Genomic DNA, 12093 nt, shown 5'->3' on the forward strand with positions numbered 1-12093 from the left:
TACTCACTCCACAATTGCAATTCAAGCATCACAAATCTTAATTGCTGAATCTTCTGTCATCTCAGTCCAGGACTTCAACAACAACAACAGTATCCTGGACTTCAGAAGAAATTGCCTCAGTATCCAACTGGTGCTAGGATCCTAGTCAGTCTACTGACCAAAAGTACCATTACTTAACAACGGACGAAAGTATAACCCTACAAGTCTTGTCAGTATGTATCCATGGGAACCCTATCAGTGTTAAATTGTATTTACGCATACATAGAAATATTTAACAACAACAACAACAACAACAACAACAACAACAAACCTAGTAATTTCCCACAAGTGGGGTCTGGGGAGGGTAAGATGTACGCAGCATTACCCCTACCACTGGAAGGGTAGAGAGACTGTTTCCGATAGACCCTCGGCTAGAGATACATAGAAATATAAGCAAATCTTCACTGACTCAACTTTCAGCATATTATCATCAAGCCATATATATTCACCTAAAAGGCCAAAGTTGTCAAGCAACAAAACTTCACTTCATCTTACCAGATAGGGTATACTCCTAACAATTCAAACAAACAACTATTCTAGGTAATCACACTCACTGCAGATGCTCGTTTGTTTGAATAAAAAACAGACTCCAAAAATTCATATAAAAAAAGGAGCTTGCTCTTAACTCTGCTCCTCACCATCTCCAAGTTCCCTCTCTGCCGCAGCCGCCATCAAGTCATCGAATTTTTCACTCTTTCCCAGCAATACCTCAATCTGAAACCAACCAATGAGAGATATATTTTATGCCATATATAGTTTAATAAGCAAAATTGTTAGTTTACATAATGTACAATGCTTTATATCAAGCATAAGTCAATTGTTTTCAGGCGTGCAGCTTATAAATGATCCATATGATGCTAGGCCATAGAGCATGCCACTAGGCTTAATACATCAACAGTTATGGAAAAACACTAAAGTAGGAAAGGAGGACAAGAAAGAGATTATTTGTTTTTTCTTGCTCCCGCTGCCACATATGCGCACATCAAGCCAACTTTGCTCTTTGAAAATGAAACAAGCGGGCATTTCAAAATGACAGCATCAAAGACATATTTCTACAGATACACGGTTACAATTATCGTAAGGGAAGCGTGGCTTGAAAGTCTATCTATTATAGAAGAGGGACCCTGCAGTAGTGATATCCTAATCTCGTGGACAAAGGCCAAATGTTTAGAGGTGCCTGCTGCCTGGTGCATTTTATCTAATAATATAATAATTGCACAGCATATACTATACAACAGGGAAAAGAAGATTTCATAACTTACTTTGGCTTTGGAGACGGGACGCCCTCTGGAGCCATCCTTAACATCAACAGTTGATGTCATAATCTCTGTGAACCACCAAAGTTTATGCTTCAGCATCTTATAAACAGCAAAGCCAAAAAAGATTTTCGACTTTAAGAGAAAAGAGTTTTTTTTTTCTTTTTAGATTAAATTTGCTAGAAGACTCCCAACAACACGAGGAAATGCAAGAATCGAAAGACGTACTCTTCTCCACAGCAAACCCATTGCTCTTCAGAATTTCAGCAATTGAGACAACCGTGGCAATAGCTGCAGACGTACACAGATGTCATCAATTAAGCAACAATTATCTACAAATTGCAATGAAGTCTTGACTTGTGCCTATCTTTCAAATCACAATGACACTAATTCTGCAGGAATATAGTAAAAACGTAAAATACTCTTAAAGGGCGACCAACAGTTGGACTATTCTACCAGACACTTAAAGTTAATGTTGTTTTATTTTCAAATACTAGATTTTAAATTGTTCAAAACAAAGAGTGTGTTTTATAGCACAAAAGTACAAATTGTCATTGTACATAAACAGGGTTAAGCTTAATAAACAAATTAGAATTAAAAAATGAAAAGAAACAACGGAGGAAGTTTGGAAACGTACCCATCCCAAGAGCAGAAAGTTCCACGTCATTGTACTGCTGCATATACCTCTGCCAAAAACAACACGAATTACTCAGTCTAAAATAGGGTACAAAACAAAATCCTAAGATATTAATTTTACCTTGGCAAGATTGACGTAGAAGAACAAGGGTTTCTTGGTATTAGAAACCTGAATACGATTCTTCTTCTGAAGGTCTCCTCCGCTAATGTTCATATTGTTCACTCCTTCACTTAACTCCTCCATCATCAATTAATTAGCAAATCTCCCTCTCCCTTTGATTTTAGCACCAAAGTTTTTAACCCCTAAGTTTTAATAGGCTTGCTGTCGGCTTTCTCCAAATAAGAAACCTAAGACTATGAAGCTAGCTTCTTAAGGTCTTAGCCTGCGCTCGAGGTCGGTCGTAATTTGATAGAATATTAATCTTGTAATTATGATCTAATATATTATTGTATTATAATATATATATATATATATATATTAGTTATTATTTTATTACTTAATATAGTATACAGAATATAATAAAATTTATACAAAATCAAAGAATATATATTATATAGTAGTCAAATAAATTATTAGTTTCTTATTTATTCTTTATTATTATTATTATATTAGCAAGTACTTATTATTATATATTTACTAATATGACTTTTTATTAACTTGTCAATTGGCTTAATATTTTGATAATAATTCTCTTTTAATATATTATAAATATATATTTTCTTACTCTGGATTTTTTTTTTAAACTGATGTTATATTGTTCAAAATTCTTCAATTGCCTAAATTTATCAATAATTTTCTGAGTGTTATTTATTTATTTTTTATTTATTAATTAATTCAAAATATAAATATTACAAAATTATCTATATCCCCCTCTTATTTACTGTAATATTTGATTAATTTTCTCATTTTCTATTTTACTGAAAATTTAAATAATATAATTTTTTTCTAAATTATAAGTTTGAATTCATCAAAAGAATAAAGAGATAAATCTTTTATTATTTTTATAGAAAACCTACCAAATTGTTTAGTAACTAATTTATGTTATATTTATATATAGGCAAAACGGCCTCGCCGCTTAAACTTGGATCAGTTTTTCAACCCGGTAAAGGAACTTATGTGTTTCCCATTTGAACACTTAAACTCATTCATTTGCACAATTTTAAACCCCTTTGACCGTTGACCATGGTTATGTGTCAACAATGTAACTGACCGTGACAAAAATGTGTGCTAATCACGCTTGTGAAGCGCGTGTATACAATGAATATGAGAGAAAAAAAAATACTAAAATTACAAAAAAATAGATAAAATGAAATAAAAGCAACAGATAAAATTAAAAACAAAACAAGGAAAAAGTAATTTCTAGAACCCCCTTTATTCGTCGTCATCTCTATCTCATTCCTTCATCTTCTCCAAAAAATTTCTCTTACTCAAACACCACATTCAAAATCATCATTATCACCTCTTTCATCACTGCTAACACAAACACTATTTTCAACCATTAGCATCTAGAGCACAATTTTTGCTATAAGATGCAAACAGATCGCTAAGGGAGACGGGCGAAATTTGGACACCGGCGAATGCGAAATTGAGGAAAGAAGTATTGGGGTTGGTTGGAATAGCCATGCTGGGGATCTTTTATTTTATTTTATGGGTAGAGAAGATTTGAAATTTGCCCATTACTCCGGCGAGCTTTTGGTGACGGTAAATCTTAGAACAGTGGCTAATCCAATTTCAAGGGATTCGGGATCTGTCTCAGAAGGGAATATAACAAAAAAATTGAATTTTTGATGAATAAGAAGGAACCAGAGGGCTAATAACAGTTTGTAAAAATTTCCGGCGAAATACTAATCGGAAATTGTGATATCGGCGATAGTAAAACTAAAGAAGAATGGTGGGAATTGATGGGAATACTCATGCAAGGCCTTCTGTCACTCCTATTAATGAATTTCCACTTATTTTTGTAATTGATTTGGGGAGTTTTAGAGTAGAGGAATGAGGTGTTCATGGTGGAAGGGATACAGGTGGCCACCCGAGGAAGAAGAAAAAAAAAATCCAGAAATTTTAATAAAATTGTTAAATAAAGATTAGGACCCACAAATTATACGTGTCAAACAATAATAGGCAAAGAAAGTGACGTGTCAATTATGTCTAAGCGATTGAGGCACACGCTCAGTTTGAGGTGTTTATTTTTTATATTTATATTAAGTTGAGGTGTTCAAATGGGAAACATGTAAGTTCCTTTACCTGGTTGAAAAATGGGTACAAGTTTAAGTGGTTCGGTGGTCATTTTATCATATATATATATAAAGAGTACTGCCTTAGCACCTCTCTTTCGCAAAAAAAAAGTATTTATCTTTTTCTCAATTTTTTGCCTTATTCCTCTTTCTTTTCTATTAAATACGTATATATTTTATTCTTTCCAAGAGAAAAAAGTGAAACGGTTGTAATTAAAGTTGTAAAGATGCATAAAATCATAGTACTCATAATGCTAATTATACTAGAATAATGGCTCAGTATACATTACAATGTATTCCTATTACCCAACTAAAGTTATCAATTGTATAGGTTACTTCTTTTTCTTTTGGTTACTAAAAATACTAAGTCATATCTTCTTCATCACATAACTCTCTTCTATTCATCTGTAATCATTCATCTTCACTTTCTCCTTTTTATTTGAAGCTCTCTTTATAGAAAGATCTTCTTTTTTTTTCTCCCGAAGGTTCTTTCATTTTAAATCTTTTGGCTAATAATTAAGAAATGGGGAAGAGAAGAACATATGTCGCTGCAAGTGATAGTATTTGAGGAGTCAAATACAAGCTTGATGAAGACGCTATCATCAACGATGTATTCATATTTTATTACCTTAATCTGCCGCAGGGTTGTAATTTTAGTGAGTTCATATGTAATAGTTTTGCCTTTTTATTAGTGTAAAAATTAATCAAGAGAATATTAACTTTTTGAAATATTTCATAAGATTGATAAGAGGGGGATTGTTGATTTGGTTATTTAAGGAAGGATAATGATTTCAAATTTTATGGAGGAATTGAAGAGTATGAAATATTAGAAAGGAAATGAAACAAGAAAATAAAATAAAGAAAAAAATGTGTATTCTGGTTACAACTTATTATATTATATTTTGTTAAACAGTTAAATGTAGAGGGAAATATTAGGGACCCCCTAATACTTGACGACTTTTATTTAGTTCCCCCTTTTACTTTATGGGGTCCTAAATATCCTCATTCACTTGATTTTTTATCTTTTAATATCCATTTTATGCTGATCTGACATAGGAAGTAGATACAAACTCAGTTGGCCGCGAGGAACAGAAATTTTAACCCAAATGTGACTGTTCCAATGGCTCTTTCTCTCTCTTTTTCTTATATATTCTCTTCTACATCCCTTCCTCCATTAAAGAACATAGGTTGTGCCTTTCCTTCTTCATGCCATCAACTTTCTAAGTCTTCTTCCAATTTCACTTCATGGATTCGAAGCGGAAGTTATTTTGTGCGTGTGTGTGTCCTCCAGTATTGAAAATTTCATGGTCGAATGACAATCCCAAGCGCAAATTCTTCGGTTGTAAGTACTATGGGTTAGGTTAATTTCTGAAATTTTCGAATGGGTTATATTTTGTTTGATTTTTCTTAAGTTCTGATTTTGTTTATTTTGATTCACATAGTCTAAATGGTGAAGTCCATATGAACATTTCGAGTGGTATGACCCTCAATTCCATCGGCTAGCAAATGTTGTGATATTGGATTTGCTAAAGAAGAGCAACAATCAACAAAAATAATTGAAGTGGAAAAAAGTCTTGAAGCTAATATTGTGTTTTAGCTTGTTATGCAATGTAATAATGTATTTGTGTTTTTTGTCTATAATCTTGATAACGGAATGTCAGAAGATGTATTTGTGTTTTAGTTCGATTAATGTAGTCTCCAGTTGTGTTTTAGTTCGATGAATGTACTCACCAGAAGCTCTATTTGTGTTTTAGTTTGATCAATGTATTGTCTCTATGAAGCAATATATATATATATATATATATATATATATATATATATATATATATATATATATATATATATATTTATATATATATTGGCAGATTTGTTCCAAATTCTTGTTGTTTTAATTTTTCTTTTTATGGGTTTAATTAGTTCATACAACATACACTATCATTCCATTTCATAGTGTACAAAGACAAAAATAACTGGAGGCATTCACAATGAATCATGGCTCAAATAACTGAAATTCATTAACTGTTAAATTGTTCATCATCATTCAAAGAGCAACAATATATAGTCAGACCTCTCTATAACAACATCTCTATATAACAACTGTGAGCACGTGATTTTTGCCCTATATGAATTACTCCCATAGATTCAAGAAAAATAAATTTTCCCATTATTTGCAATTTCGTAGATTTTTGTAGCATTTTTCGTTAATTGTTTGCATTTGTCTGCGCATGTAAATTTTGTTTAATTAATGAAAAATACAAAAATATGTTGCATTTGCATTTAGGATTTAATTCTATACTTTAGGATTAATTAGCAAATTAATTGTTTTATAAAAAGGGAAAATCACAAAAAATGGTTTATTTTGCATTATTCAATTTTTAGATTTGAATTTTGTTGGTTTTCCTTTATTTGGTATTTAATTAGTTGTAATAATTATAAGGTTAATTAATTTAATTTTCTAGGATAATTTGCGTTAAGAATTAAGTTGGGTTTTATTTTATTTTTAGAAAAAAGAAAAAAAAGGAATTAAAAAGATTTTTGAAAAGGAAAAAGGAAAGAAATCAGTTTTGGGCCAAATTAAATTTCCCAGCCCAATTCAGTTCCTAATACCCATTAAAGTCCAGCCCAGATCCGCCCAACCCGGTCCGATCCCCACATGAACCAAACGACGCCGTTTTGCCATCCTCTCATCTGAGCCATTGATTTTGCTTCATCCAACGGCCCTAGCACATCCCCTATCTCAAATAAGACTGTTCGAAATCCCCAGTTAGACCTAAGACCAAACGAACCCCTTCTCTCATCTCCCTCATCAGATAACGCCACCTTTAAGCGAGTCTGCCATTATCACCGGCGAGATAGCTCCGACCACCACCAAAATCCGGCCATGCGACCATCCTAATCCACCGCCATTTTTCCCAAAATCCTCGCCAAATCGGACCTGTTCAAATCTGAAATCGAAGGGGAAGAAAAATCTTTCAAGTCTTTGAGTTTCTAGGAACGATTAGGCCTGACATTAGTATTGTTCGTTTGTTCTCAAGGAGAACATGCAGTTAATACCAATTTCAGGTCGAATCGAGGATGCCGGAGGTCTGTCAAGCCAAGTGTCCGTCTGCTCATCTTAGGTATCTTTGTTCACCTCCTCTCTTGTCCTTGTTTTCTTCTCTTCACCGTTCCCCCATTTTATTTTTCTTTTTGACTGGTTAAAAGAATTCGGATAGCAGTAGTTTATTGGTAATTCTAGGCAATTTGATCAAGCAAATTAGAATTAATTTTGCCTTTTCTTTTCTTTTCTGTTTGTCTTTATTTTCTAGAATTCGAGTTAGTATTCGAAGTTAATCAAGTTTTTTTATTGCTATCAGTTAGGTTTTAGTTTGGTGAGGGTCAGAATTAGAACTTCAAGTGCTCAGTTGATTGAGTTTAAGTTTGGCTTTGGGCCTTTTGGTCATCTCAGACCCGTTTCAGGAAGCCTGTTTGAGTCTTGGGTCAAATTTGACCCATGTGATCTTTTGAAGGTAAATAACAGGAGGTTAAAGGGTACTTAGGGTATTTTTGTAGAGGAAATCTTTGGTAACTACCTAGGGAAGCTTCTAGGAAGATGGGGTTGGGGTTATTCTGCATTTCTGATTTTAAAACTAGGGACACAATAGCAAAAATGAGAATTGAAAAAGGATTAACAAGCAAACTTTGAACCCTGCACTGCTGCCCTAACACCCCTCTATAAAAGCTTCATTTGCTGAAATTCTTAAGGGGGATCAGATTGGAGAAATGAGAAACGACTGAAAAATATCCTTTAACCTTATCTTCTGCACCTAGAACAAAAGACCTACATATTGAGAGTGTTTTAAGATCAGAAACAAAGAAGAAGGAATCATGATACTGTTTCATTGATAAATTGGTTCATATTTCTGGGTTTCTTTCGAAAGGATTTCCAATACTTGTTATTTCTGGGTTCCAGCATGGTTTGAGTTGTTTGCACTACTATTGATCTACTGCTGTTGTTCTTCCTAACCTTAGGCTGTTCCCCTGTTTTTTTGCTATTCAGGTACTCTCTAGACCTCTAGATATGTAAGAGTGGAAACATGAAGTTAAATGATCCATGTTGAAAGTTTCATGACATGTTGCCTATCAAATGCCATCTTATGTTATTAAACTCCTTCAATTCTGTAGTAATTTAGCTTTTTCTTCATGTGTTTGCTTGCTTATTCATGTTATTAGCTTAAGGTTGTGTTGGTAAGTTGGAATAGGTGTTTGAATTCAGTATGTTGGCCTGTAATAATGATTGAAATCTATTGTGTGTGTGGACTGTTAGACGTGCTGTAGTATGAGGCCAGTTTTTGCATTGACATCTTCTGTCCAGATCTATTTAAAACTGTGCAAGTTTGCAAAATCAGTCTATAAGATATCTGTGCTGAGTCTGGACCATGTCTTAAAAGGTGGGAAGTGCTTGTGTTTTAAGTTGCTTCTGGAAATCCATTTGAAGTCTCAATCTGTTAATCATAAGGTTTATCATAAGATATGTTTGATGAAAAATGAAAGGGGGTTGCGAGGTTATTTACTGTGGAGTATATGAAACTTGGATCTAACAAGTTTACAGAACAATGTCTAGCATGTATATGGTTCTCGAGCTGTAGTTTGATAGAGCAGATCTTGTGTTAGTATAGTTTGATAGATGATTTTCTAGTTGAATTTCATATTGTAGCATTAGTAGCTTTAATATGTCATTGTTGGATAGTATATGAAGCTATTTCGTGTGAGAGGTGATCACTTATGGCCTCAGTATGGCTTTGACTCTCACGTACTTGCTAATTGTTAGATGAGTCAATTCATGCTCATATAGGATCTGTCTGGAGTGCTGACAAGTTTCAGCAGTTTTTTTGGAGTTCATTTGCTCTCAATTGCTTTCAGCAAAGTCTCCCTATACAAAGGCATAAAATGCATAAGTTCTATAATTTATTTCATGATTGTTTGTTTCGACTGGTGGTAATAGGGACATGGATTCAAGTAATCAATTTTTTTTGTGAATAGTTGAACTTTTGGAATTGAAAAGTTATCATTGATGTGTCCTTGTTGCAATTTTAATTAGTCAATTGGGATTTGGGAACGGAATTTTCATTGGAGAATTTAGCTCACTTTATAACTCATTGGAATCTTGGAGAAGGGCTTTAAACCAATTTTAGTTGGTATTTTAATGAATTTTGCTTTAAAGGCTCAATGCTTCTTTGTTTGGCCCTCATGTCTGCCCGGATAAGCCCATGAGGCTTCCAGCACATCCCTCTCGAATTTAGGCTGCTTTTGGGCCCAATCTTTCTTTAAGAAAGGGATGTTTGCTGCGCCTGTCTTGCTGGCCTAAACCATCACAAGAGTTAATTGTCCGTTTCCTTATAATTGGGTTGTTGACTGGCCAGAATAAGTTGAACCTCAATTCAGATTAGATTTAATGTGGCTCTTATTAAGTAGTGTTCTCCAATTAGAATCGAGGTGTGCCGTGCCAAATAAAATCTCAAATGCATGGCCCTCATTTAATATTTTATTCCTTAGTAATCGAGGCGTGCCATTTAGTTGAATTTTCATGGCCCTCGCAAAGTTGAAAGTGCGTAGTTGCTTTAGGCGCGTTATTTCAAAAATTACTTTCCTAAACTCGGGTGTGCATTTATGTAACCCAAATCCAAATCTTAACAACGTTAGGTAAAATGTGTCGTGGACTGCAGGTGCATTTATGTGACGTGGTTCAAGATGTGTTTTAGATGACGTTGAATCTTTCTAAAAATAATTAAATAAAAGCGGTTATAAAGTTAAAATTGAACCATAGGTTAAAACATGTATTAAAATCAGATAATAGGCCAATTGTAATAGTTGAGCGACCGTGCTAGAACCACGGAATCCGGGAATGCCTAACACCTTCTCCCGGGTTAACAGAATTCCTTACCCGGATTTCTGTGTTCGCGGACTGTAAAACATGGTCAATCTTTTCCTCGATTCGGGATTTGAACCGGTGACTTGGGACACCATAAAATTATCCCAAGTGGCGACTCTGAATTTAATAAATAAATAATCCCGTTTCGATTGTCACTTTAAGTTGGAAAAAAACTCCCTTATACCCTTACGGGGGTGTAGGAAAAAAGAGGTGTGACAGCTCTGGCGACTCTGCTGGGGATAAGAACCCAGAACTTCTGGTTCAGGGTTCAGAATTCGAGCTTAGATGAATTGTTATATTTGGCTTTATCTATTATCTGGTTTTATTACATGTTTGGGCCTAATATGCTAAATGTTGCTTTTACCGCTTAGATATTATCTGAACTGTATATAAACTGCTACGGAACCCTTCTCTTCTCATCTTCGGGGATGTGCACGCTGGCCGTGACTCCCTATTTTGTTAGTGTCATACCTTGAAATAAGAAAGAGGCTCGGACAAGTTACTAAGCCGGATGGCCTTTTGGTTCCCGGTACGTAGCCCCCTCCTCGGCTCGAGTTGTCCTCTCGGGTACACAAGTCTAGAACAATATACCCAGGTTTTGAACCTAGAATAACTCAGCCTCATGCTGGATCCCTAGTAGGAACGTTTGTTTGCATCATGTGCACTTGACTTAGGGGACTCAACACAGGGGTTGGATCCGTCTAGGACAGGTGCACCCAAAATAACAGACCATCTTGATACATCCTATGTGCTACATTTATTCAAGGGTAAAAGGGTCATTTGGCTGACCAATGATAGCTGAGGGCAAATGAAAAAATGAAAAAAAAAGAAAAAAGAGAGGGTGAAGTGTGAAGATAAAGCGAGTGGGGCCCAATTATGTTTTTGTCACATTTTTGTTAAAAGAGCTTGAAAAATTCAAAAGATTTTGTACTTTTTCATCATTTTTCGAAAATCAAAAAATTAAAAAAAAAATCCAAAAAGATTTTGCATGTTTCATCATTTTCAAGGAAAAGACAAAAAACATATTTTCTCTAAATTAGTTATTTTTATTAAATTCTCGACCGTATCCAATCTGTCCGAACTACGCATACCTGATTCTCGTCTTTCGGGGCGTGATACGTAGGCAACCCACATAGGGTCCTGTCTTCCTAGTAAATCTTAGGTTCTTGGCTTTGCGGGGTCTTAGCCAAATTTTGCACTTCTAGCCACCTTTTGGCCAAATAAGCCATTTTGCAAAATAAATCATGTCTTGCATGTGTCCAGTATGGAGTATTATTGTCTCACATAGTGTTGGTTTAAAGTTTTCTCATACAGGTGTGGATCTACTTACCGGAGTTTGAGCATGACAGACACCCCGAGACCATCCAATTAGGATCATTCAGGAGTTGCTTAAGGAGATTTTTCTCTTTATGTTTTGAGTCTGTTTTTCTTTTGTCTTTTACCTTCTAGTTTTGTACAGTAATGTTGAGCCTTTTGTTATTGTATTTACTACTTTGTATTGAAAAAAAAAGTGTGTTATAAATCAAAAATCCAAAAAAAGAAAGAGATTTTGCGTTTTTTATTTCCTTTGGAAGTTTTCTTTAGAATACCAATTCTAGAATTAAAAAAAAATAAAATCTTTTGAGGTGTTTCTCCTTAGGAAATAATTTCTAGAACTCCAAATAGAAAATTTTTGCTTTTATATTTCCTTTAGTATATTAGGACTAAAAATTCAGAAAAAGAGAATTTTCTTTAGTACCTCTTTAAAGAGTTTTCTTTAAGGTATTAATGTCAAAAATTCAAAAAGATTTTCTTTTGAGGTTTTCTTTGGGAAACTAATGAAAAATGAAAAAAAAAATCCTTTTATTTTCATTAGAACTTTAGGACATTGTACATAGAAGAAAAAAGAAACATACTTTACTTCCTTCCTAAAAAAAAAAATCAAAAAAAAAAGATCAAAAAAATATTTTTCTCTTCTAGGATTTTTCCTTAATAGAGTATTTGTTTCAAAAGGAAAAAAAAAGAAAAAAACATGCC

At 34.0% G+C, this 12093-nt stretch overlaps 1 protein-coding gene across 1 annotated transcript; it reads right to left on the minus strand.

Annotated features, from left to right (window-relative positions):
- LOC109233262 (uncharacterized protein At2g34160-like) lies at positions 238 to 2323 on the minus strand. Its single transcript, XM_019399071.1, has 5 exons — positions 2053 to 2323; positions 1933 to 1981; positions 1524 to 1586; positions 1302 to 1366; positions 238 to 753 (listed from the first exon to the last, which is right to left on the minus strand). Exons 1-5 carry the CDS (start codon positions 2176 to 2178, stop codon positions 661 to 663), a joined length of 396 nt encoding a protein of 131 aa, XP_019254616.1. The 5' UTR covers positions 2179 to 2323; the 3' UTR covers positions 238 to 660.

The sequence above is a fragment of the Nicotiana attenuata genome, chromosome 10 (assembly GCF_001879085.1).
Source record: "Nicotiana attenuata strain UT chromosome 10, NIATTr2, whole genome shotgun sequence".
Taxonomy (NCBI): domain Eukaryota; kingdom Viridiplantae; phylum Streptophyta; class Magnoliopsida; order Solanales; family Solanaceae; genus Nicotiana; species Nicotiana attenuata.